Source organism: Chiloscyllium punctatum, chromosome 2 (assembly GCF_047496795.1).
Source record: "Chiloscyllium punctatum isolate Juve2018m chromosome 2, sChiPun1.3, whole genome shotgun sequence".
NCBI classification, from domain to species: domain Eukaryota; kingdom Metazoa; phylum Chordata; class Chondrichthyes; order Orectolobiformes; family Hemiscylliidae; genus Chiloscyllium; species Chiloscyllium punctatum.
In genome coordinates, this window is record NC_092740.1 from 141881406 (window position 1) to 141906679 (window position 25274).

Here is a 25274-nt window from a genome sequence, read left to right on the forward strand (position 1 = left end):
TAAGTCAAGATGTTTCATTGAAATCAAATTTTACCATCTTCCATGCATTAGGCCTGGGTCTCAGGATTACAATTCCAGTGACATTACCATTATGCCACTACCTTCCCATACCAAGAGTTTGAAATTCTGGTTATCAATATTACACATGGTAAGAGACATTGGTAGTGCATGAAAGCTACTAAGCTAGCCTGAGTTACATCATTGCTATCAGTACCAGGAAGGCTAACAGACTGGGACAGCTACTAAAACTGACTAGCTCCTCCCAGTGATGGTCATGTAAATCGCCATTGGTGGAGATTTACAAAGTCTTCAGAGTTTACCCTTTCAAGTCAAATGTCTTACATAACAGCCTTGTATCATCCCAGCTTTTGGATATTCATCATTGGCCTTTTCGTAATTGCTGTGTCAAAATTCTGGGAGTTTACACTGAGCAGTGTTTCTCTCAGTATCTTCATCACAGTGACTGAAATTCAAGAACAAGGTCTGCTGAACAGTATCTCTGCAGATGGCAATAGCCAGCAGCCAACCTTGTCCCAAGAATAGAATAGAAAGAATACAATCACATTCTGTTTAAGTACTGGTACGTGACTATTGATATGGTGGCAGTCAGAACTGTACAAAAGGCAGCACTTAAGGAGCATTTTCCAACTGTATCTAGTTGCCAGGGAGCAATACCACCTTCTCCACAACCCCTAAATTCTGGAATGCCTATCCAAAGTTCATGTGCATGTTGAGCACCATTTCCTGACCTTGGCATTTGATGAAAATCCAGCATGACTTTGTCCAGCTTTTTGGTTAATGTTCTGCGAAAGTCAGACTCCCTCTTGACAATATTGCTTCAATTATAGGACACAAGACAAGATTTGTCAAACATCGTGGTACTCAGTACCAAAGATGCAGGGAGCCTGGCTTGGTTGGTTTTCAAACAGATTGCACATTTGAATATGATTTGGAATATGATTGCTACTCATCTCAGTGAGGTGCTTCCTCGCTGCCCCCTCCTGTGCAGCAAATACATTCCCTCTTATGTTTCCATAGGGAGGCAATTATAGAGACTGGTGACTGATTCTTATAAATGTAACATTGCACCAACAGAGAATGGAATAGGGGTGTTGTTGAGTGAGGAAGGACCGTTCAGCAGGGAGATGCTGTTGCAGAGGTAAGTGTTGGGGTGAGGATGGGTGGGAGACATTTGGTGTGAGTGTGGTGCTGCTCGACAGTAAGGGGAAGAGTTTGGCAATGGGGGTGTGGGGCTAATTCATGGGGAGGGGTTTGTGTTCAGGAGGAGTCAGTGTAAGATTCAGGTGTTCATTGGGAATGTTGGCTGACACTCTGATACTGCACCACTTGTTGCCTTTTGGATGAGATGTACACAGAGGCCCTGTCTGTTCTCTCCCTATTTGTGATTGATCACATGGCAAGAACCAGGAGTTATCCCTTACATGGGATGTTCTTCAGAGAGTCAGTACTCTACAGACAGAATTGCCTCTATAAGGATTGTATGGATTCTATGAATCTATGTGGAAAATGACACTTGGTACTAGATTTCTCCACTTGAGAAAAACTGAAATATATTTGTTCTGAAGAAGGGTTATTGGACCCAAAACTTTAACTCAGCTTTCTCTACACAGATGCTGCCAGACCTGCTGAGCTTTTCCAGCAATTTATGTCCTTGCTTCTGATTTCCAGCATCCACAGTTTTTTTTTGGTTTTTTTGAAATATTTAAGATTTGGGATAAAAAGAGAGGCCTGTTTCACTGCACACGTGAAGGAGTTTGAGAGTCGGCAGCCTGTGTATTACAATCTGTAGCAAACTGGAAGTCGAGATTCCACAAGCTGGGATTCCGTGAGAGGTACTGAACACCATCCTGGAACACCAGTGGTATTTGCCACTCCCTTCATCAGTTTGTGAAAATAAAGAGCAATCAGCAGTCAGGAAGGTCTGTTGGTGTTGGGTCTGTCGTGTTTCTGGGAACAGCAACAGACTGTTTTGCCAGGAGAGGTCTGACCAAGCCTGGAGAGTTACCACGTTGGCCAAGAGTAGGCCTGGGTCTACCAAAAGCTGCAGAAATGCGAAAGGTAGAAAATAAATCAATAGCAGAGGGATCCCAATGGGACCTGCAGAGAAGGTAAAAACTAGCAGCGTTCATTTCTACTGAAAGAATTCTCTTCATTGGAGCATAAGGATGTTCTGTCACACCTGTGCAGATGGAAGCCTCACTTTCCATTGATTAAAGTGAGCGTGCCCTTGGAATTTATGAGTCAACGGATACAGAAGTGTCTATGGCTTCAGGTACCAACAGTTGAAACAGATTCTGAAATTCTTGGGCCCATCTGTTACTCAGTTATTTCCTGTGTATGCATATTATCGTTGACTTTATCATCAGTACAGAATCTTTGCTGCTGTCTCTGTTTATTTTGGGGAGAAGAAACATGCATTTACAAGAAAGTACGTCTCAGAAGGATCAACTTATAAAAATACTGAAGTGCTTAGTTCTTCCACTCTCGTTCTTAGTACTTCCTTGCTTTAATTACAAGTCTTCTGATGTGGTAACTGCCTCTAGCACTGAAGAATGGGTGGAAATAATAGACGAATAATGCTTCAGCTTGAGAAAAGATGGGCATGGAGTTGGGCCTTATGGGAGATTGCTGGGGGTAAAGTACATGTAAGGTGATGCTTAATGACTTGGTGCCATTTGCAGAGCTTGTTCATTATGAGTGAAAATTTATAAACAGGAAAAAGAACTCAATATACAGATTAATATTTGTTAAAATTAATCATTGGAAATTTTTTAGATCAGGAGGTTAGATGTTTCTGAATTCTTAGCATGTTCATCATGTTGTGTATCTCTTCTCCACACAAAAGGTTAAGTCTATTATTTCCACCCATTTTTCAGTGCTCGAGGTAGCATATTTTCATGGATAGAGAATTGGCTGATGGATAAGAAACAGCAAGTGGGGATCGGGAGTTCATTTTCAGGGTGACCTGTAGCCAGTGACATTCCACAGGGATCAGTGTGAGGATCCTAACTGCTTACAATATGTATTAACGATTCAGAGGGAGGAAGTGAATGTATTGTAGCTAACTTTGCAGATGGCACAAAAATATAGGTGGAAAGGCAAGTTGCAAGAGGGAAATAAAGATGAACAGAGAGATATTGATAGGTTACATGGCAAATCGACTATAATGTAGGAATTTCCTCATTTTAGAAGGGAGAGTTAAAGAACAGAGTATTATTTAAATGGAGAACTGTAGAAGGTTGCAACACAAAGGGCCTGTGTATGAAACACAGAAACACAGAAAACTAGTGCACAGGTAATCAAGAAGGCTCATGGAATTCTGGCCTTTTTTTCAAGGAGGTTGGAGTATAAGAGAAGGGAATGTAACCTATCAATATCTCTGTCAATCTTTATATCCCCCTCACAACTTGCCTTTCCACCTATATTTTTGTGTCATCTGCAAAGTTAGCTATAATACATTCACTTCCTCCCTCTGAATCGTTACTATATATTGTAAGCAGTTAGGATCCTCACACCGATCCCTGCAGAATGCCACTGGTTACAGGTCACCAACCTGAAAATTAACTCCCGATCCCCACTTGCTGTTTCCTACCCATCAGTTAATTCTCCATCCATGAAAATATACTACCTCCAGCACCGTGGACTCTTACCTTATGACTTAACTTTTTGTGTGGAGCAGAGATATACAACATGAAGAACGTGCCAAGGTGCTGGGGAGACCACATCGAAATTAACTGAATCGAATTGAATTTATTGTCACGTGTACCGAGGCACAGTGAAAAGCTTTTGTCTTACAAGCCATACAGGCAGGTCACAGAGTTAAGTAGCATAGATAGTAAATAATAGGTAAGCAGCAGCAAAAGCAAAAGACACAGGTGCAGGCGAATGTTAAAGAGTTTGAGAGTCCATTCAGTATTCTAACAACAGTAGGGTAGACATGAAGAGTCCAAGAAAGCTTGTTGTGGATGACACTCTCCACTCATTCCACCTCTGTGTTGTTAATGTTTAGGGGGGCATAAGTAACATCCCGCCGAAAGTCAGTAATGAATTCCTTGATTTTGCCAGCATTGGGAGCTAGGTTGTTCTCAGTGCACCATTTTTCCAGGTTTTCCAGCTCCCATCTGTAGTCTATTTTGTCACCATCTGAGATTCGACCAACTGTGGTGGTGTCATCAGCAAACATGTAAACAGCATTAGTCTGGTATTTGGCGACACAGTCATGGCTACAGTAGGGGGGTTACAGTGAGTACAGTAGGGGGCTGAGTATGCACCCCTGGGGGGCTCCAGTGTTGCGTGTTAGTGAGGATGAAATATTGTCCCCAATCTTCACTGATTGTGGCCTGTGGGTCAGGAAACTGTGGATCCAGTTGCAGAGAATGGGGCTTAGTCCAAGATCACTAAGTTTAGTAATCAGTTTCAGGAGGATAATAGTGTTCAGCCTTCAATGAGTAAGATTCTTACTCTTCGTGTCAAGATGTTCTAGGGAGGAGTGAAGGGCAAGTGATATGGCATCTGACGTGGATCTGTTGGTCCGATAGGAAAATTGGAGTGGGTCAAGAGTAGTGGGGAGGCTGGAGTTGATTAATGCCATGACCAGCCATTCAAAGCACCTCATGACCACCGATGTTAGGGCCACTGGGCGGTAGTCATTGAGACATTCTGCATGAACCTTCTTAGACACAGGGATGATGTTGGTCCTCTTGAAACAGGCAGGGACAGTAGCCTGCTGCAGGGAAAGGTTGATGATGTCTGTGAAGACCTCTGCCAGTTCATCTGCGCATGCTCAGAGTACACGGCCTGATACTCCATCTGGTCCCATTGCTTTCCTTGGATTCACACGAAGGAAAACTGATCTGATCTCTGATGCAGTGACTGTTGGGATAGGTTTGTCAGGACTTGTTGGAACAGGTGTTACCTCTCCCCCAAAATTCTGCTCCAAGGGGTCACAGAAGGCGTTGAGACGATCTGGGAGGGATGGGTTATCATCTGCTATCTTGCACCGTCTCTTTTTAGAACCTGTGATGTCATTCAGTCCTTGCCATAGTCGCCGGGTGTCTGTCTGGGTCTCTAGTTTGGGTCGGTATTGGTCCTTATCTGTCTTAATGGCTCTGCAAAGGTCTTACTTGGATTCCTTATGTCTGAGTGGGTCTCCTGATCTGAAGGCCTCATGCCTGACTTTTAGCAGGTTCTGTATGTCCTGATTCATCCAGGGTTACATCTGGAGTACTGAGAGCAGTTTTAGTCCCCTTATTTAAGAAAAGATATTAGAGGCAGTTTCTAGGAAATGGTTCACTAGAATAATCTCTCGTACAGTGGGACAGTCGAATGAGCAAAGACTAAACAGGTTGGGACAGAGTCCTTGTGTGCATTTAAGACTGAGATAGATGGATTCTTGGTCAGTAGGGAATGAAGGGTTATTAGGAAAAAGGCAGAAGATGGACATGTTGGATCAGCCATAATTCTACTGAGTGGTGGAGCAGGCTCAAGGGGCCTAATAACTTACCCTGTTCCTTTCTCCCATGATCTTATGGTCTTATAGCATTAGATCAGAACATTGCACTTCCTTTCACTGTGGGAGAAAAATGTCAGGGACTGGAAATATTAGGTGGATTCAGTACTAGGGAATCCTAGCCATTATATACAAAAAAATGTCCTGTTCCTCCAGCATTTCCTTTCCCATTCATCTCTACAATCTTTCCCTCCCATTTTACCCTATCTTACTCATCTTGCTTCCCACTGTTCACCTCCATGTCCCTCACTTTATCATTCCCTCCCATTCTTCCATCTCCTGTTCTTTCCCATTCCTCTTTCCTTCCTTATCCTTCTTCCAGCCTATCCTATCCTCTTTCCTTTGTACCTTGACTCCTAGACCCTCGTTCTCTTATCAGATTTCTCCTATCTATTCCCTACCCTCACTAATCCTCACTGCCACCTTTCTCTTCCTCATTCTTACATGCATTCTCCTCTTAAAAAATATACAAACTGGGAAGCTTCATCCTCTACCTACTGAGTCAACTGGGTCTGCAAGATAAACCAAAGTAGTTTTGGATTGGTGTACAAAAGTTACCAATCCGAATCTATTGATCAATGAACAGTACTGATGCACTTGCCTTGCATGGATTCTTTGGAGCACTGGTTCACAAAGTGGTCCTTAGAGTAAAAGTAGTGCACAAGGGCCTTCCAGATGGTCTGGAGGCTGATCCAAATTACTGGTCACTGAGGCTAATACTAGATGGAAGGTTTGACAGACTCTTGACTTACATATGGTCCAAATACCCCGGATTATCCAAAACAGCTCTGAAACATTTGCTGCCATTCCCTACAAGGTGCCACTGCAAAATAAAATTTCCTATGCTTGTGGGCTTGAAAACAAGAAATAGGGAATGTTGAACGTGGAGCCCGACAACAGACTGAAGCTCCTCAGGCCTGGAGCAACATTTACTCATTAGTGTGTCTCACCAAAAGCAGCAGCGTCCTTCCCTTTCATTCTAATAGTTTTTCCTTGCATTCACATACGAAAGCAGGTGAGATGGGATCAGTAGCTAATCTGCAGGTTCTCTTGCACTACTTCATTAGTGTGTGGACAAAAACATTTGAGAACCACTGCTTTGGAGGGCTGAAGCTTAGCTGCAGACAACTAGGGACCAATTGACAGTGCTTTCTGGTCTAAATGTAGGAGTTTTGGGGTTGGATTACTTCCAGGCACTTGAATATTGTTGAATAACCTTGCTTCCAGTATATTATATGAATTGTAGGAGCATGATCTAAAAAGGTGGACTAGAAATCAATCTGACTGCATAAGTCTCAAACTTTACAAAACAGTTGGCAGTTCTTATTTGTGGAAAGCGAGGGAAAAAAAAAGACTTGAAAAACAGTGTCAGTTTTGGCTACACGTAGAGAAAAAGACGTGAATTGGCATGACCCACTGCATTTCCATATCAAATAGCAATGATCCTGTGTAAGATTCACTTTTGCTGCTAACAAGTAAAAGGCGGGGAAAAGGGGGGGATTCATCTCCACACAATATGCAACCAAGTATGAGCCTAAATTTGCAATGTTTTCAGACTCAGTGCATGGGGAACCAGCACCATGAGTGAATGGTTTGAGGTTCTGGCCTGTGATCTACTCTTTGCTGTTCACTGATATTGTGCACTTGGTTGATGGAGACAAGGCTCCCAATCAGACTATCAAACTTTATTTTCACATTATGCTGTTGAAAGGTGCATTCATCAATGCTGCTCTGACAGCAATGGAACCCAGTTTATTTGGCGTGTGGGTCCCAGAATCAGAACTTAGCTACACCCTACGCATCAGCCAAATGAGGGGCTGTGGTGAGAACACAATATAGCTAAATGAACACTTGCTGCTGCCGCCTTTTTGTGTTGCCGATTTTCTGTTAGATTTTGCAATCTTCAAAATGCAAGGACAAGCGTTGAAGAAGTTGGGTTTTTTTTTTGCCGTGCTTGTTGAAGTAAATTGCTGGAGGGTAGCACCCGTTCTGAAACTGGAGCTCCGAGTCAGCATTCAGAGCACACAGAGACGAGTGGGGACAGAGCCAAGGTTACACCATCCTGCCTAAAGATCCGTCTGGTTTTATGGGCCCATGCTGGATTCAAGCTATTGAACACAGGGCCCTAACAACAGGGCAGCCTTTCACCTGCTCACCACTGATGACTTTTATTCCAGGTTGCAGCCTCTAACCTTACTTGAATTGGCCTAATTACAAACAACACCGAGACACAAACTGTACAAAGCATCGCACAATTCTGTATTTCTTACTCTTCATTTAGTGCACATCTGCGGCTTGTCAGGGCGCCGTGCTTCCTCAGGGTTTCAGTCAGCTCCACGTACAGTCTGTCGGCAAATTGCAAAGGGATTCCTTCCCACACCAGGATTAGGACGATAACCACTGCCGTGTCACAGGAATGGCCAGCTCGCTCCCGTACCAGGCACAGCAACTTCTCTTCAACACAGCTTCGTCGAATCACCTGGAGTCAGTGATTTAAAAAACCAAGACTGAATATTTAACCCTCCATCTTCTCAGACGTTCATTTTAACTCGTTATTCAGGAATATGAGTACAGGAATAGCCATCCAGCCCCTCAAACCTATTCCCCCATTCAGTTGCATTTATATCTCAGCTCCATCTACTGAGCTTTATTTCAACCTCTAACCATAAGCTTCAATTATCACTCCATTGCTTTTTTTCCCTGAATTGGACACAATTTCAAACCAAATACATGATAGCTAAAAGCTGGTAAGTGGTGGCTGTTTTAAGGGGTTGGGGGAAGTGCTGCATGTTGGAAATTTTTCCTCTACATCGAGGGGATCTGGAATGCATTGCCTGAAATGTTGGAGAAAGCAATATTAAAGACAACTTTCCAGATGAAATTGGATGCATGATTGCCAAGGAAGATTTGCTGATCTGTGGAGATGGGCAAGCAAGTGGGATGAATTTTTCAAAGAGGTAGAATTGACAGAATAGGCCAAATGGCTTTGTCCTGTGTTGTAAGATTTTACAGAGTGATAATTCTCTTTTATGGTGTAGTTAGCTCAGACAAATTTCCCAAGACTTTACAATCAGTAATTATTTAAATGAAGGCTTTTCAGTGACTAAACACTTAACTTTTGTTTTGCATTTCAAATGCAGTAATGTTTCATATAAACATTATGAAGGGCAGCACAGTGGCTCAGTGGCTACCACTGCTGCCTCACAGCGCCAGAGACCCAAGTTCAATTCCAGCCTTGGGTGACTGTCTGTCTGGAGATTGCACATTCTCCCAGTGTCTGCATGGTTTTCCTCCGGTTTCCTCCCACAGTCCAAAGATGTGCAGGTTAGGTGAATTGGTCATGTTAAATTGCCATAGTGTTAGGAACATTAGTCACAGGGAAATGGGTCTGGGTGGGTTACTCTTCGGAGGGTCAGTGTGGACTGGTTGAGCCTGTTTCCACACTGTAGGGAATCTAATCTAATCTAATCTAAGAAAGAATATTATGGGAATGGCAGTGAAGACTGAATTTAGACCCAGTCATATCAATGCCCATATCCATGGCTCATTGCAACATTTAAACAAGATTGATTTTGATGAATATATCCACATGGCAGTAAAGTTTTGGTGGTACACAACAGCCTGGTCATTGACATCAGAACAGGTGAGCTTCAATGCAGGGTATTACTCCTACACACCAATGGCTCAAGTACATTCGACTGTACACCTCTAAAGTTGATGAATGTGAACTGTTAGCACAATGCAAAATCCAAGACAACAGTGAAAAGAAACAATAGGATAAGGTTATTTTCCCTGGGCCATTGTAAGCTAAGGGGTGACCTTATTGAGGTTTATAAAATAATGAGGGGCCTAGATAGGGTGAATAGCCAAGGTCTTTTTCCCTAGGGTAGGGGATTCCAGAACTATAGGGCACAGGTTTAAAATGAGTGGGAAACGATTTAGAAGAGACTTAAGGGACAACTTTTTCACATAGAGGGTGGCGCGTATATGATAATAGCTACCAGAGGAAGTAGTGGAGGCTGGTACAAACACAGCATTTTAAAAGCATCTGGATGGGTATATGAATAGGAAGGGTTTAGAGGGACATGGGCCCAATGCTGGCAATTGGAGCTGGATTAATTTAGGACATCTGGTCGATAAAGTCGAGTTGTACTGAAGGGTGTGTTTCCATGCTGTACATCTCTAGGACTCTATGACCAGAAAGGCAGAACAGATACATCCTTAAGGGTGGATCTAAGGAATGTGTTTAAATAACCACCCCAATGAAACCTACAACTCCTGGCATTTAAATTTAGTTATCAGAGCTGGGCAGAGGCTGGGTACGTGGTAACCAATGACTTTCCTGCAAATCATTTAAAGATGCAGCAATACCTGGAGTAAAATTATATACTCAGCATTCATCCAGATTGGTGCAACTTAAGAAACTCAACTGAAACCCACAGCCGTTAATTTTATCCACACTAACAGCAGTCCAAGATATTTCCCTGGAAATCTACATGTGCAGTTGAATGTGAGAGTCGCTATTTGGTTTCTCCAGAAGCTGCACCACAAAAAATTAGCTGTGTCAGAATCTCAACGTTGAAACAAATGGAAGTATGAATTCCTGCACATCCAAATGCAGACTACTCTCCAAATATAAAATGGGATCTGTCCATTCTTGTGTAATCATGGAAACACCCTGTTAACTTTGTGCTAATTCATAATAATGGCTAATTATTAATAATTGCTAAACAACCTCTCTGTCACTCGACATTAGCTTTAAATAACAATTTATTTCTTCAGATATTAGTCATTGTTGGAAAGTTTAAAACAAATACATTCTTAAAATGCTTTCCTTTCCTTTTGATCTCTCTTTCCCAATGCAATTTCGGCTGCCACCACCCTTCCCCCCCCCCCCCCCACTTCTCCTTATGCTGCTCTCGATACCTGATCAACACTGAACATGGAATAGAGAAATATAGAACAGTACAGCACAGTGCAGACCTTTCAATGTTGTGCAAACCCTTTATCCTACTCTAAGATCAAATCTTTCATTGTACAATGTGCCTATCCAAGAATCACTTAAGTGTCCCTAATGTATCTGACTTTACTACCAGTGCTGATACCCACCACTCTCTGTGTAAAGAACATACCTCTGACATCTCCTCTAAATCTTCCTCCAATCATCTTCAAATTATGCCCCCTCATGGTAGCCATTTCTGCCCGGGGAAAAGGTCTCTGGCTATCCACTCTATCTATGCCTCCCATCATCTTGTACACCTCCATCAAGTCACACCTCCTCCTTCTTCGCTCCAATGAGAAAAGCCCTAGCTCTGTCAAAGTTTCTTCATAAGACATGCCCTCCAGTGCAGGTAGTATCCTGGTAAATTTCCTCTGCACCCTCTCTAAAGCTGCCACATCCTTCCAATAATGAGGCGACCAGAACCAAACACAATTTTCCAACTGTGGTCTAACCAGGGCTCTATGGAGCTGCAGCATAACCTCGCGGCTCTTAAAACCTCAATCCCCCTGCTAATGAAAGCCAACACGCCATATGCCTGCTTAATAACCCTATCAGTTTTGGTGGCAACTTTGAGGGATCTATGGACTTGGATCCCAAAATCCCTCTGTTCCTCCACCCTGGCAAGAATCCTACCTTTAACCCTGAAATCTGCATTCAAATTGGACCTTCCAAAATGAATTACTTCACACTTTTCCAGGTTGAACTCCACCAGCCACTTCTCAGCCCAGTTCGGCATCCTGTCAATGTCTCACTGCAACCTACAACAGCCCTCCACACTATCCACAATTGAACTGACTTCAACATTCTAGCTCACATTTCCTGCTCCAGACTCTGTGCTGCTCATTAATGATTCTTAAGATGTATAATTTGTTTGCCCTGCTCAGGTGTCCTTTGGACAATGCTGCACATTTTGGATAGTTGACTGACAAAGATTTCTAGTCTAAACTCCAATAAAGTCTATGAACAAATGTAATTGTAATAAACAGCTACCAGCATTTATTTGCATCTGACCATGCAATACAGTCTCTTAATTAAAAACTGAACACAAACAGTGGAAGCAGCATCATCCTGACACATGTCGAAAATGTTGGGTGCGTAACATAATTGAAGAACTCACCCATTTTGCAATAGGACATCCTTGACTGCTTTTGCCTTCTTTCCCTGTGTAAATAATTTTCTCTATTCTGATAGCACTGCCTTTCTCACTCAACCTAGGGAAGAAAAGCATTATTCCAAAGATTAACCAAGGTAACCCAATTAGCAACATCTTTTACCCATTTGATTTCCAATCTGTTTTTGAAGATAATTGACTCTATCCACACGAGTCTGGAGTATACAGGTACCTAAACAACACCGAGTTCTTAGTGGAGTTGGAGTCACTACAACAGAGGACTGCGGATTGAAGCCCCACGTATTTCATTATCCCAGAGTTGTTTTAAATACAGTAAATGGAGGGCATAAATAAGCAAACCAAATAGAGACACAGCAACCAACTCTTCATGGGATTCAACTCAAAGTGAGGCTTAAGCTCCAACATGGTCCAACCTCACATTTTAGTGGCATTGTATTATCATTCAATATCTGAAGACAGCACTGCAATAAGCATTAGCTGATGACCTACAGGTCTAAAAACAGAATTTCTTTGGTTAATTAGGATTCAGTATAGTTACCATTACGTTGCTGAGTGTATACTGTTGGCCATCAACTAGTGAGAAAGATATAGAGAAGTAAATAGAGGAGGTCCAAAGATGTGTGGGTTAGGTGAATTGGCCATGCTAAATTGCCCATAGCATTAGGTGCATTAGTTAGGGGGAATGGGTCTGGGTGGGTTACTCTTCGGAGGGTCGGTGTGGACTATTTGGGCCAAAGGGCCTGTTTCCACACTGTAGAGAATCTAATCTAATAAAAATAAATTTGCAAGGCAATTAAAGAAGGATGCAAATACTCTACAGAAGTGATAATGGGAGCATATTGATTATCCACAGACTTGAATAGTGATATAGAGTAAAGGGGCATGAGGTGAAAATGACACTGAAAGGACCAAAGTGAGAATATATCTGTACTGGAATTAGAATCAATTATTGGCAGACTAAATTAGGACAGACATTGGGATGCTTCTATACAGGAAATGGTTCAGGTCCAACGCGATACATTCCTACAAGTGGGAAAGCTAGAATAAGCAAAAGCCCAAGCTTTCCGGCTGAGGGAAGTGATTGACAGTAAGGTGAAATAGTAAGAGGAGAGTAAGATCTGTCAGGTCAATAATACAAGTGAGAACCAGGCTGAAACTGAAAGATCAGGTGGAAATAAAAGGAACAAAGCGAGAGATTGAAAAGGTGGAAATCCAAAAGTCTCCTATTCCCACAAAAATTGTAAAAGGGGACCTGTATGTGAAAGTAGAGGGCAAGGTTGAGGTAATAAGTTAATAGGTTAATTCTGTCTTTACAAAGGGTGAAGAGGTTTCCAAAAGTATAGTAAAAAAATCATACTGAAAAGATGAAAAGGAGAAATTAGAGATATTGGATGCATTTAAGTTGATAAGTCACTTGGAGCGAATCAGATACATTTGCAAAGTAAGTGTGGAAATTGCACAATATGAGCCATAACCCTTCTTAGATACAAGAGTGGTGCCCAGTCAGATAGGCTAGTCAGATTAAAATTGGTGGTAGAAAAGCCTTTCAACCACAATAATCCAGGGCAAAATCAAAAAGGAAAACAGAATCCTGTGGCAGCTGGAAATCCGAAATAAGGCAGCAAAAAGTTGCAAAAATTCAGCAGGTCAGGCAACATTTGTAGATAGAAATAGTCAACACTTCAGATCAAAAACTGAAGAAGTGCAAGTGCTTTTAAGAGAGTGGAAGGGAGACTGGGCAGGAAGAACAAAAGGGTGAACAATAGGGTAGATTAAATAATGAGATTTTTATGTTGTACTAGCTAAAAAGAATGCAAATGCATATTGTGAAGAAACAAAGGTTTTGTCCGAATGAGGCGTGAATTTTTACATAAAAAGCCATCTGAACGCACCAAGGGTCAAAGAAAGAAACAAGTTGATCAGCCCAAGAAAAATATTTTTAAAATGCCCTACCAAATGGGGTAATTTGCTTACACAAGAAATGTTCGCCTTAAACCCAGAAATTGCTGATGACAATGATTCATTGACAGGTCCAGCCTTGCACTTATCCATTCAGAGACAAAATGTGAAAGAACGACCAATCACCAGCCAAGTGTACTTGTTCTTGTGTTTCATTATTATTCCGTTGACTCATCCAGCTCACAATAACAGTTCCCATGCCCTTTCCATTCATAACTGGAACATGTAAAGTGAGTCAATCCTTTTTACAGAGACCTTCAGCTCTTTCCAAGTTAGTTCCTCTCTCAAAACGTAAACACTTCAAGCCAAGTAAAAACAAAAGATGACAGCACAGACTTCACTCAAAAATTAACGATTGCTGAAAAGACTTGTGGCTTTGCAGGGATGAAATCTGAGCAGTCAAACTGACTTCCAGGTGCACGCTGTGCATTCAACCAGTAACTGGGCACGCCAGCCACATTTCACACTGGCAGTCACAAGCATTCAGCTTTAATGCTGTAGGAAACCCCTCCAGCCAATTTAGCAAGTGCTTTCTTCCCAAAGATATGTGCACGGCATTTATATAAATGTTACATAGAGGCCCAGAGATACACAGAGGCTAGAGTTTTGGTTCTCTGTTGTGACAATGCCCCATAACGTATCTCACTTTATCAACATAGTTCCCAATCTTGACAAGGTCCCAACCCCTTACTTTGGTTTCCTGTCGTGCAGGTGGTGTTCTGGAGGAAGCTGCAGCCAAGGGAGGAACCTGGAACTGAGCTACAGGTAGCATGAAAATGTTTGGAGCTCAGGTCTTGGTGGGACACAAGGTTTGGTCGCATCCTGGGATGTTAGAGGAGGGGTAGGCAGCTTGTTAATCCAAGAGGGGGAGTCCAATCACAAGGAGGGGCTAGGGCCCTTTGGAGAGAGTCTGATCTTGACGGGCTGAGGATGGTCAATCCTCAGGGATGGAGTTGGGGTTGCATCAATGATCCCAGATATACCTGCTAGTGGAAATAGGAAATTGTCCACTTTGAGTAGGTCTGATTGTAGATGGCTAGTGGGCAGGGTGGCTTGATGGGCAAGAAGGCAGTATCTCTTGCTCTTCCTGACTGTGAAGCAGTGCTGGAAAAACAATTGATCTTTTTCATGAAGCTGCCTTCGCCTCCCGAGTTGTCAGATTTCCCTTTAGTGCACTGATAACCCACTGCTGGCTAATTCCTCCCTGAGGTCTGATTATGTTAAAGGGATCCAACAGCAGTTTCAAGCAGCTGCTCAGGACTTTGCTCATCTCAGTTAATTTTGCTTTGTCTCTCTACAGTTTTTTCACCCAAAACTCTTTTGAGAGTATGTGGGGTGGCACAGTGGTTGAGTGGTTAGCACTGCTGCGTCACAGCACCAGGGACCCAGGTTCGATTTCAGCCTTAAGTGACTGTCTGTGTGGAGTTGGAACATTCTCCCCGTGTCTGTGTGGGTTTCCTTCGGGTGCACCAGTTTCCTCCTACAATCCAAAAATGAGCAGGTTAGGTGGATTGGCCATGCTAAATTGCCAGTGGTATCCAGGGATGTGCAGACTAGGTGGGTTTGCCATGTGAAACGGAAGGGTGAGGCCGAAGCGCAACCCACCCAGACCCATTCCCCTAACACTACGGGTAATTTAGCATGGCCAATTCACCTAACCTGCACATGTTTGGACTGTGGGAGGAAACTGGAGCACCCGGAGGAAACCCACACAGACACGGGGCGAATGTGCAAACTCCGCACAGTCAGTCGCCTGAGGCGGGAATTGAACCCGGGTCTCTGGTGCTGTGAAGCAGCAGTGCTAACCACTGTGCCACCATGCTGCCCACCAACTGGTTTAGGTTTCAGAAGTCATCAAACTACAGGACCCTGTGGGAATGCTGAATTATTGTTCACATTGATTTATACTTATTAAGGCTAATTACTGTTGGTGTTCTAATTTCTGGCTCATTCACACTGAGGCAATAACCCTAAAACCAGCCATTCATTATTTAATCTACTCAGCCTTCCTCACAGAATTCAAACAGCCAAATATTTTGGGGCAGTACAGTGGCTCAATGGTTAGCACTGCTACGTCACAGCACCAGGGACCCAGGCTCGATTCCAGCCTTGGGTGACTCTCTGTGTGGAGTTTGAACATTCTCCCGTGTCTGTGTAGATTTCTTCCCACAATGCAAAGTTAAGCAGGTTAGGTAGATGTTCAATTGCCCACTGTGTTCATGGATTGCAGGTTTACAGGGATAGGGTGGGCACTTTGTCTCGGCAGAATGTTTTCAGGGGAGGTCAGTGCAAGCTTCATGTGCTAATGGCCTCTTACTATACTGTAGGAATTCTATAGATAAGAAAGAAAAGCCTAAATAGAACAGAGGGCTTTTGGCTTCAAAGCTGAATGTTTAGCCCATGTGCCTGCGTTAAGATGTTTCATCAATTCACAAAATTATATATTCCATTACGAAATTTTATTTAATCATCCACAGGATTTGGTGTTAGATATTGGTAAAAACAATGACTGCAGATGCTGGAAACCAGATTCTGGATTAGAGTGGTGCTGGAAAAGCACAGCAGTTCAGGCAGCATCCGAGGGGCAGGAAAATCGACGTTTCGGGCAAAAGCCCTTCATCAGGAATACAGGCAGAGTGCCTGAAGGGTGGAGAGATAAATGGAGGTGGATGGAGGTGATAGGTCAGGGAGGAGGGTGGGGGAAGGTAGCAAAGAGTACAGTGGGTGGATGGGGGTGGGATGAAGGTGATAGGTCAGAGAGGAGGGTGGAGTGGATAGATGGAAAAGAAGATAGGCTGGTAGGACAGGTAATGGGGACACTGCTGAGCTGGAAGTTTTGAACTAGGGTGAGGTGGGGGAAGGGGAAATGAGTAAACTGTTGAAGTCCACATTGATGCCCTGGGGTTGAACGGTTTCGAGGCGGAAGATGAAATACTGTTTGTTGACTGTATGAATTCTCCTGAGGATGTAGTACAGAAGGGGTCCTTTGCATATTGGTATTGGAAGAGCCAGCATTTATTTCCCATCCCTAACTGCTCTTGAGCAGGTGGAATGAGCTGCTTTCTTGAACTACTGCAGTCCATGTGGTGTAGATATTCCATATTGCTGGTAGAGAGGGTTTTCCAGGATGTTGACTAATGGCAGTGAAGGAATATGGATATAGTACCAGCTTAGATGGGAATCATGGCCAATGGCACTGCATTTGTCCTTCTAGGCAGTAGAAGTCACAGGTTTAACAGGTACTGTTGAAGGACCCTCAGAGTTGTTTCTGTGCACTTTGTAGAGGGTACATACCACTGCCACTCTACACTGCTGATGGATGAGGCAAATGGTTAACATGGTGCCATTCGAATAGGCTGCTTTGCCCAGGATACTGTTGAGTTTCTTGAGTGAGATTAAGTGGAAAGTATTCATACCCATTCCTGCCTCGTGGATCATGGACAAGCTTTGGGAAATCAGGAAGTGAGTTACTTTTCTTAGAATTCCTAATCTCTGATTTAAACTTGCAGCTCTCGTACATGCGGCTGGTCCAGTTAAGATTCTAGTCAATGGTGACTCCCCCTCAACTCCCAGATATGGATACTGGGGATGGAGTAATGGTGTCATTGAATATCAAGAGGAGTTGGTTTGATGACCTCTTGTTGAAGGCAGTCCTTGTCTGGCAATTTTGTACTTGACATTCATTTGTACATACATACAACTTAGGAACAGAAATAGATCACTCAAGTCTGCTCCACCATTCAATAACACCATGGCTGATCTGATTACCCCAGTTCCTGACCACACACACCAATAACCTTTCAACATTGTGCTTCTCGAGAGGATTCAAAGACTTCCACAGGATTTTCACAAGGAGAGATCCAAAGACTCAAAACACATTTTTCTCTGAGAAAAGAAATTCTCTTAACTTCTGTCTTAAATAGATGGTTCTTTGTTTTTAAACAGTGACTACTAGCTCTAACTTCTCCCACAAGGATATAAAATATAAAATATCCTTGCCACATCTACCCTGTCAAGACCCCTCAGGATCTTATGTTCCACCTCTCAACTCCAGGCATTAACCTGCTGGCCAGACTGTTAGCCTGTGGTTCAGAATAACACCAAAAGTTCACAGTGTGATCCTTGAAAGAGTTGAAGTTGACCTGGGGGCCTGCTTCCTTGCCAAGTCCCACAGTAAAATTGCAGTGCAAATTGTGGTTTAGAGACACCCTAGCTACCACATTTCCCAAAGTAACTGCAGGTCTGGGACTGAGATGATTGATCTTCAATGACCACAGATATCAAAAATTTGAATATTATAAGTGTGACTTGAGACTGTACCTGTTTTCCATCAGCTCTCGAATTTCTGCTACATTACGGCCTGCACCAAGGTGTGTATAGTACGGACCTTCATCTTTTTCACTGATTTGTTCTGTTAATTCAAAGAAATTATGAGATTACATCTTTATTATGGTGACGCTGATAAAACATTGCCAGATTTATCAGCAAAATATAGATAACAAAAGAAATCATTAATCACCTGAATCAATTTTAAAAAAAGCAATCACTAGAAATAATTCTACAGGTTGAATCCAACTAACAAGAGAAACAAGATTAAAAAAGACTGCAGCTTTACAGTCCTTGGTTTAGGTTCTAGGTTTTGCCTCGATTAGCAATACTGTCAATTGTCAATGATTTGGGCTCAGACACTAACCTCATGCACAATTAGAACGTATAGTCCAGGACAAATTGAGATCCGATAAAAAGTCATTGGCTTGAAATGCCTTTCAGAATTTTAGGCAGAGGCTTTGAACCTTCCCTCACTCAAATGTCAGGAGTTAGCTCACATCTACCTGACAAAAAGTGCTGTTCGGCCATTAATTGGCTTAGGGTGGGACTTCCATCCCATCAGGGAGGAGATCAAACCTCTCAGAGCTGCCAAACTCGGTTCTCTACTTCTAGAAGCTGTCCCAACCATAGGCAATTCCTGAGGAAGAGTTGCCTCCGACATGGACTTTTAAATAAGTTCAGAATTCCACCGGATACAGGCTGACAGGGATTGTCATGGTAACCTCCATCATTGCCCAATTTTATATAGGCTCACCACTCCTCCCTGGAGATGACTTAATATTCCACCTGATAATTGTGCTTCTCTCTCCACAGATGCTACCAGGCCTGCTAGCATTTCCAACATTTTCTGATTCCCAGAATCTGCTGTCTTTTCTTTCATATTAAACAGAGGCCCCAAGTTTCCTCTCAGGCAGGCACAACAGCATGGACTTAAGGAAAGGAGTGCAAGGATAGTTTGCACTGTCTTTAGGAACAGATTACTGAATGACTAATCTCATTGCTGTGGGATCTTGCTGTGTGCAAATTATCTGCTATGTTGACTGCACACCCAAAGTAATTTGCTGTTGTGAAGCACTTTGGGGCATCCTGAGATGATGGTAGACAGTCGGTACACATGTGAACAATTCGTGTCTAACTACAGTCAATTTAAAAATACAGAGGTACGCAACTCGAATATGACATATAAAATTGAGAGGTGCAATTTTTAAAAAGTAGTGTTTCCAATCTCATCAGTAACTTACTGTGTTCTCAGTTAAAGGGATACTGTATATATGTTGACACACATGCATCAAATTTACTTTGTGGTTTCTCTAATACAGCAAATAAAAGGCATTTAAAGATCATGCAAGGCATTAAAACCTTTTCTCATGTTGTAATGTTTGGATAAAAGCCAGAGTCCCAAAACCCTGTTTCATTTATACTGTTGCCAAAAGTCATTCCTGGCGCTAAGTCAGACGAGCAATACTCTCCTGCTTACACTCAAAACTCTAACATGACCTTGGCAACAAGAAATATCAGCAATTTAACTCCATGCCTAAGTCATTTGTTAATTAGAAATTCCACCCAGATTTAATTAAGAGCCTCAATGGCAACATTAGGCACTGCATCAGGCGCTGTGAAATGAACTGATCGAAGCTGTAAGTTACATGCATTTAGAAACTCCTCTATATTTATTCTTTAGATTATTCCCAATGAGTGAAATGGCTACATGGACAGAAACCAGCCACACTTCTTGGGTTTAATACTACAGATTAGGGCCCTTGCTCAGAAACAGGAGAAAGTGACTGAGTGAGGTAGATAACACTGGAGGAGCCTTGGCCCTTACACTTATCCTATCATTTGCAGCCTAAGTGGTTGGGAGCAAGAAGTACTTGGAGGATGAGCAAACCAACTATAGCACTGCTTATTCAGAGGCCATTCCATTGGGGGACTGAAAAAGAATGCAGTCGTATATATTTAGGAGTTTGATACTATTTTCTGTACCGAAGAGCGAGAGTCCTGAAAGTTGTTTTGTCCATCCAGGTCCAGATTTAAGGAGATCTCCTCAAGGCTTAAAAGGAAGTCTTAGGTGGGTGAGAAATGGCCAGTCATCCTTGTAGGAACCAAAGACATTGGAATTAGAAAGAGGTTGTGCTAAGGGAGTATGGGCAGCCAAGTGCTAAATTACAAAGGAGAATCACAAAGTGTTAATCTTTAGATTATCACCTTTGAGCAACAAGCAAATTTAGCACTGGGTCAATAACAGAGTTGTATGTGTGGGAGAAATAGGTTTCAATAAATGGGCCACTAGGGAAAGAGAGAGTTGTACCATGGGGATGGCCGTTGTCTAAACCAGTGCCTTGGCAAATCATATAAATAGGGCTATACAGGACTTTCAGATAAATAGTTGGGGTGGGGGGGGAAGGGGGAGGGTAAATGTGAATAAATTTAGAAAATCAAAGAGAAATTGACAAGTCAACAGGGCAAGGTTACAGTATGGTAGCAGTGATAGCCAAAACCTACTGACAAATAGGGTAACTGGTTAAAAAATTGCAAGGTAACAAAATGAAAGGCTCTTTATCTGAATTATATCACATTCAGAACAGTTAGGTGAATTTATGGCATAAACAGTTATGCCTGGAAATAACCAGATAGCCAGTGTGGAGGCACGATTACAAGTTAAGCAAAGCCAGGAATTGAATATTTGTGAACACTCGTAATTTTGGAAGGATAGGATAGGCAGGCAAGATAAGGACATGGAGTTGCTGAGCAAAAGAGGAGATCAGTAGTGAGTGATCTTGGTTTGAACAATCAAGGTACAGAAGAAAACAATAAAACACCAGACGCTGCAGGAGCTCTAACTCTGAAACAAACACGGAGAATGATTGAAGAAACTGAACAGGGAAGATGTAGAGCCAGTTTAGGTAACGATAAGAAATAACAAGTAAAAAAAAAATTGCGTGTAGACTACAGGCCCAACAGAGTAGGACCAAGCATAAATCAAGAAACAATGTAAGGGAAGTATTGCACAACTCTGGGCAAGTTTCCTCTTTATATAAGATGGACAAATCAAATTGGCAAAGTTAACTTTGAGGATGAGCTCTCAAGTTGCACTGGAACAGTTTCTGAGTGATGAAATGAGGAACTAACTGGGAAAAAGGTCCTTTTTCGATACAGGGATGTGGTAAGCTGACAATGTGTAATGAGATTGGATTAATCAATAGCCTTACAGTAAAGGAACTTCGAGGTGAGCAAGATTGTAATATGAAAGAACTTTACATTCATTTAAGGATGACTAAACCTGGACCTGAAATTAATGCCTTAAGCTTAAGTATCGACAATTATAAAGGTATGAACATAGAGTTGGTTAAAGTCAACTCAGAAAATTGATTGAAAGGAAACGCGGTATGGCAGATAGTTAAGGTGAATATTCCATAATTCTGAGCAGAGCTGTGCATTAATGAGAAAGAGACTGAAGGAGGTAAATTGCCCGTAGTGTTAGTAAGGGATAAATGTAGGGGTATGGGTGGGTTGCGCTTCGGCGGGGCGGTGTGGACTTGTTGGGCCGAAGGGCCTGTTTCCACACTGTAAGTAATCTAATCTAAAAACCATTTGTGGCTAATGAAGAAAGTTAATGATGGTATCCAATTGAAGTAAGAAGCATAAGCAATGTTGTGAATATTAGTGGAAGCAAGAAAAATGGAGCATCTTTAGAAACCTGCAAACTGACTAAGAAAACAACTATGAGAAAGTGGATTATGCAAGTAAACAGTAGGAAACATTAATACAGACAGTAAGAACTTGTAATATTTTCTAAAAAGGAAGAGAGTTGCCAAAAATGAACATTAGTTACCCAAGAAAGTAAAAGCATCCCAATAATAAAAGGAAATCAAGGGTCAAAAAGGGAGGGAATAATTTAGATCATAAGACGCAGGAGCAGAAATTAGGCCATTCAGCCCAACAAATCTGCTCTGCCAATCATTCATAACTGATAGGTTTCTCAACTCCATTCTCCTGTTTTCTCCCCGTAACCCTTGATCCCTCGATTCTGAGATAGATAGGTTCTTGAGTCTTAAATTTACTCCATGACATGGCTTCCACAGCCTTCCGTGGCAATGAATTCCATAGATTCACCACTCTCTGGCTGAAGAAGTTTCTCCTTATCCCCATTCTAAAAGGTCTTTCTTTTACTCTAAGGCTGTGCCCTCGGGTCCTAGTCTCTCCGACCATCTTCCCAACATCTATTTTGTCCAGGTCATTCACTATTTTGTATGTTGCAATCAGATCCCCCCTCATCCTTCTAAACTCTAAGTACAGACTCAGGGTCCTCAAAAGTTTTTCCTATGTTAAGCTTTTCATTCCAGCGACCATTCTGATGAACCTCCTCTGAACATGCTCCAGGTCAGTACATCCATCCTGAGGTATGGGGCCCAAAACTGCACACAGTAACTCTGAATGTGGTCTGACCAGAGTCTTATAGAGCCTCAGAAATACACCCCTGCTTTTATATTCAAGTCCTCTCAAAATAAATGCCATCATTGCATGTGTCTTCCTGACTACTGACTCAACCTGTAAGTTTACCTTGAGAAAATCCTGGACGAGAGTTCCCAAGTCTCTTTGCACTTCAGACTTCTGAATTTTCTCCCCATTTAGAAAATAGTCCATGCCTCTATTCTTCCTACCAAAGTGCATGACCTCACACTTTCCCACTTGCCACTTCTTTGCTCACTCTCCTAACCTGTCCAAATCCTTCTGCAGCCTCCCTGCCTCCTCAATGTTACCTGTCCCTCTGCCTGCCTTTGTATTGTCTGCAAACATAGCCAAAATGCCCTCAGATCCTTCATCTAGATCACTAATGTATAAAGTGAAAGCTATGGTCCCAACACTGAGCCTTGCAGAACACCACTTGTCACTGGCTGCCATCCTGAGAAGGACCCTCAGAAGGATCATTAGCACAAGAGAAAGGATACTCGGCAAACCGGTTGGGTAAAGACCAATAAGTCCTACATTGTGTGCAATCTTCCACAATTCAGAGGATTCTGAAAGATTCAAGCAAACTGGAGAACTGGAAATGTAATGCCCCTTATTCAAAAAAGTAGGATACACCAAAAGCAGGAAACATGAGGCCAGTTAGACTAAAATCAGTCATTGGGAAATGCAGGAATCTAATACAAGAACGAAAGTAGAGTCAAGATGATTTTATGAAAGAGAAATTGTATTTAATAAATTTATCAGTTCCTTGAGGACGTATTGAGCAATGTGGATAAAGGTGATGCAAAAGATATTGTGTATTTACATTTTAAAATGACATTCAATATGAAGCTACGTAAAAAGGTGACATAAGAATATGATGGGGTAACATATTAGTATGCATGGACAATTGACTAACACAAAGTAAAGGATTGGTATAAAATGTGCTAGTTTCAATGTCAAACTGTAACTAGTGAGGTGTAGAGTGATCAGAACTGGATCCTCAATTGCTACAATCTATATTAATGATTTGGATGAAGGAACCAGGTATATTTAGCAAAATCTGATGATACAAAGAAGGTTGGAAATTAAGCTGTGATGGGTGTATAAATAATCTGCAGAAGGAGATAGATTGATAATGTAAATAGACCACAGTTTGGACGACAGAGTCTGACATGGGAAAATGTGTCATTGTTCACTTTGGAAGGAAGAATAGAGAAGCAGAGTAGTATTTAAATGGAGAGAGATGACAGAATGCTACAACACAGAGATCTGGGTCCTCATGTGTGAATCACAAAAAAGTTGTAGCATTTATAGCAAGTAATTGGGAAGGCAAATGGAATTTTTGCCTTGTTTTCCCCCCGGGGCAAGAGTACAGTATGCAAGTAGGGAAGTCTTGCTAAAACTGTACAGGGCATTAGCAAGGCTGTATATAGAGTACCATGTACAATTTCCATCTTCGTAGTTAAAGGGTGGATATGCTTACAAGGAAGGCAGTTCAGTGAAGGTTTGCCTTGTGAAGAAAGGTTGAACAAGGTGCAGTACTACTTTCTGGAGTTTAGAAGGCTGAGAAATTCCATTGAAGTTCCTGAGGAGGTTTGATAGAGTAGATGATAAGAAGACATTTATCCTTGTGAGGGTATCTAAAACTAGGGCACAGTTTCAGCATATGTGGTATTCTACTTAAGTACAGACAAAGTGAAATTAACTCTCTCAATCATGATAATGATTAGATTCCTACAATGTGGAAACAGGCTCTTCGGCCCAACCAGTCCACAGCGACCATCTGAAATGTAACCCACCCAGACCCATTTCCCTTCGACGTTTGGCCTGTGACCAGTGGAGTGCCACAAGGATTGGTGCTGGGCCCTCTACTTTTTGTCATTTACATAAATGATTTGGATGTGAGCATAAGAGGTACAGTTAGTAAGTTGCAGATGACACCAAAATTGGAGGTGTAGTGGACAGCTAAGAGGGTTACCTCAGATTACAACAGGATCTGGACCAGATGGGCCAATGGGCTGAGAAGTGGCAGATGGAGTTTAATTCAAATAAATGCGAAGTGCTGCATTTTGGGAAGGCAAATCTTAGCAGGACTTATACACTTAATGGTAAGGTCCTAGGGAGTGTTGCTGAACAAAGAGATTTTATAAATCTCTACAAGGTCACCCCTCAGCCTCTGATCCTCCAGGAAATATAGTCCCAGCATATTCAGCCTCTCCCTATAGCTCAAACACTCCAACCCTAGCAACCCAACATGGTGGATGACATGGTACCGCCCAACCTAATTCCATATTTCAGCACTTGGTCATACCAGTATTTATTTGCCATTCTTATTGTTCTTGGACTGAGTGGTTTGCTAGGCCATTTCAGAGGGTAGTTAATAGTTTATCACATTGTTGTTGGTCTGGGGGCAAATGTAGGTAAGGATAGCTAAAAGCTATCTCGATCCTTAAAGGACATTTGTGAACCAGATGGATATTTATAACAAGCATTATTAGACTCTTAATTCCAAATTATATTGGATTCAAATTTCACCATTTGCCATAGTGGTATTTGAACCCATTTCTCTTGGACATTAGTCTGGGATTCTGGATTACTATTCCAGCAACAGGAACACAGGCAGAGTGGCTCAGTGGTTAGCACTGCTGCCTCACAGCGCCAGGGTCCCAGGTTCGGTTCCAGCCTTGGGTGACTGTCTGTGTGGAGTTTGCACATTCTCCCTGTGTCTGAGTGGGTTTCCTCCAGGTACTCTGGTTTCCTCCCCCATTCCAAAGATGTATAGGTCAGGCGAATTGCCTGTGCTAAATTGTCCATAGTTGTTAGGTGCATTAGTTGGGGGGGTGGGTTACTCTTTGGAGGGTCGGTGTGGA

General features: G+C 42.3%; 1 protein-coding gene and 1 non-coding gene across 3 annotated transcripts in view; both read right to left on the minus strand.

Annotated features, from left to right (window-relative positions):
* LOC140491028 (methylcytosine dioxygenase TET2-like) overlaps nt 1-25274 on the minus strand; it is a 179544-nt gene that overhangs the window by 49467 nt on the left and 104803 nt on the right. For both annotated transcript variants that reach the window (XM_072589160.1, XM_072589158.1), the window contains 3 exons: nt 17944-18034; nt 11650-11743; nt 7801-8009 (listed from right to left, as the gene is read on the minus strand). In XM_072589160.1, coding sequence (XP_072445261.1) covers nt 7801-8009; nt 11650-11743; nt 17944-18034 — 394 coding nt within the window. The remainder of the gene's footprint in view (nt 1-7800; nt 8010-11649; nt 11744-17943; nt 18035-25274) is intronic.
* On the minus strand, nt 9111-9294 carry LOC140453573 (small nucleolar RNA SNORA53). Its single transcript, XR_011952438.1, has one exon. It is a non-coding gene; the product is annotated as a small nucleolar RNA SNORA53 (small nucleolar RNA).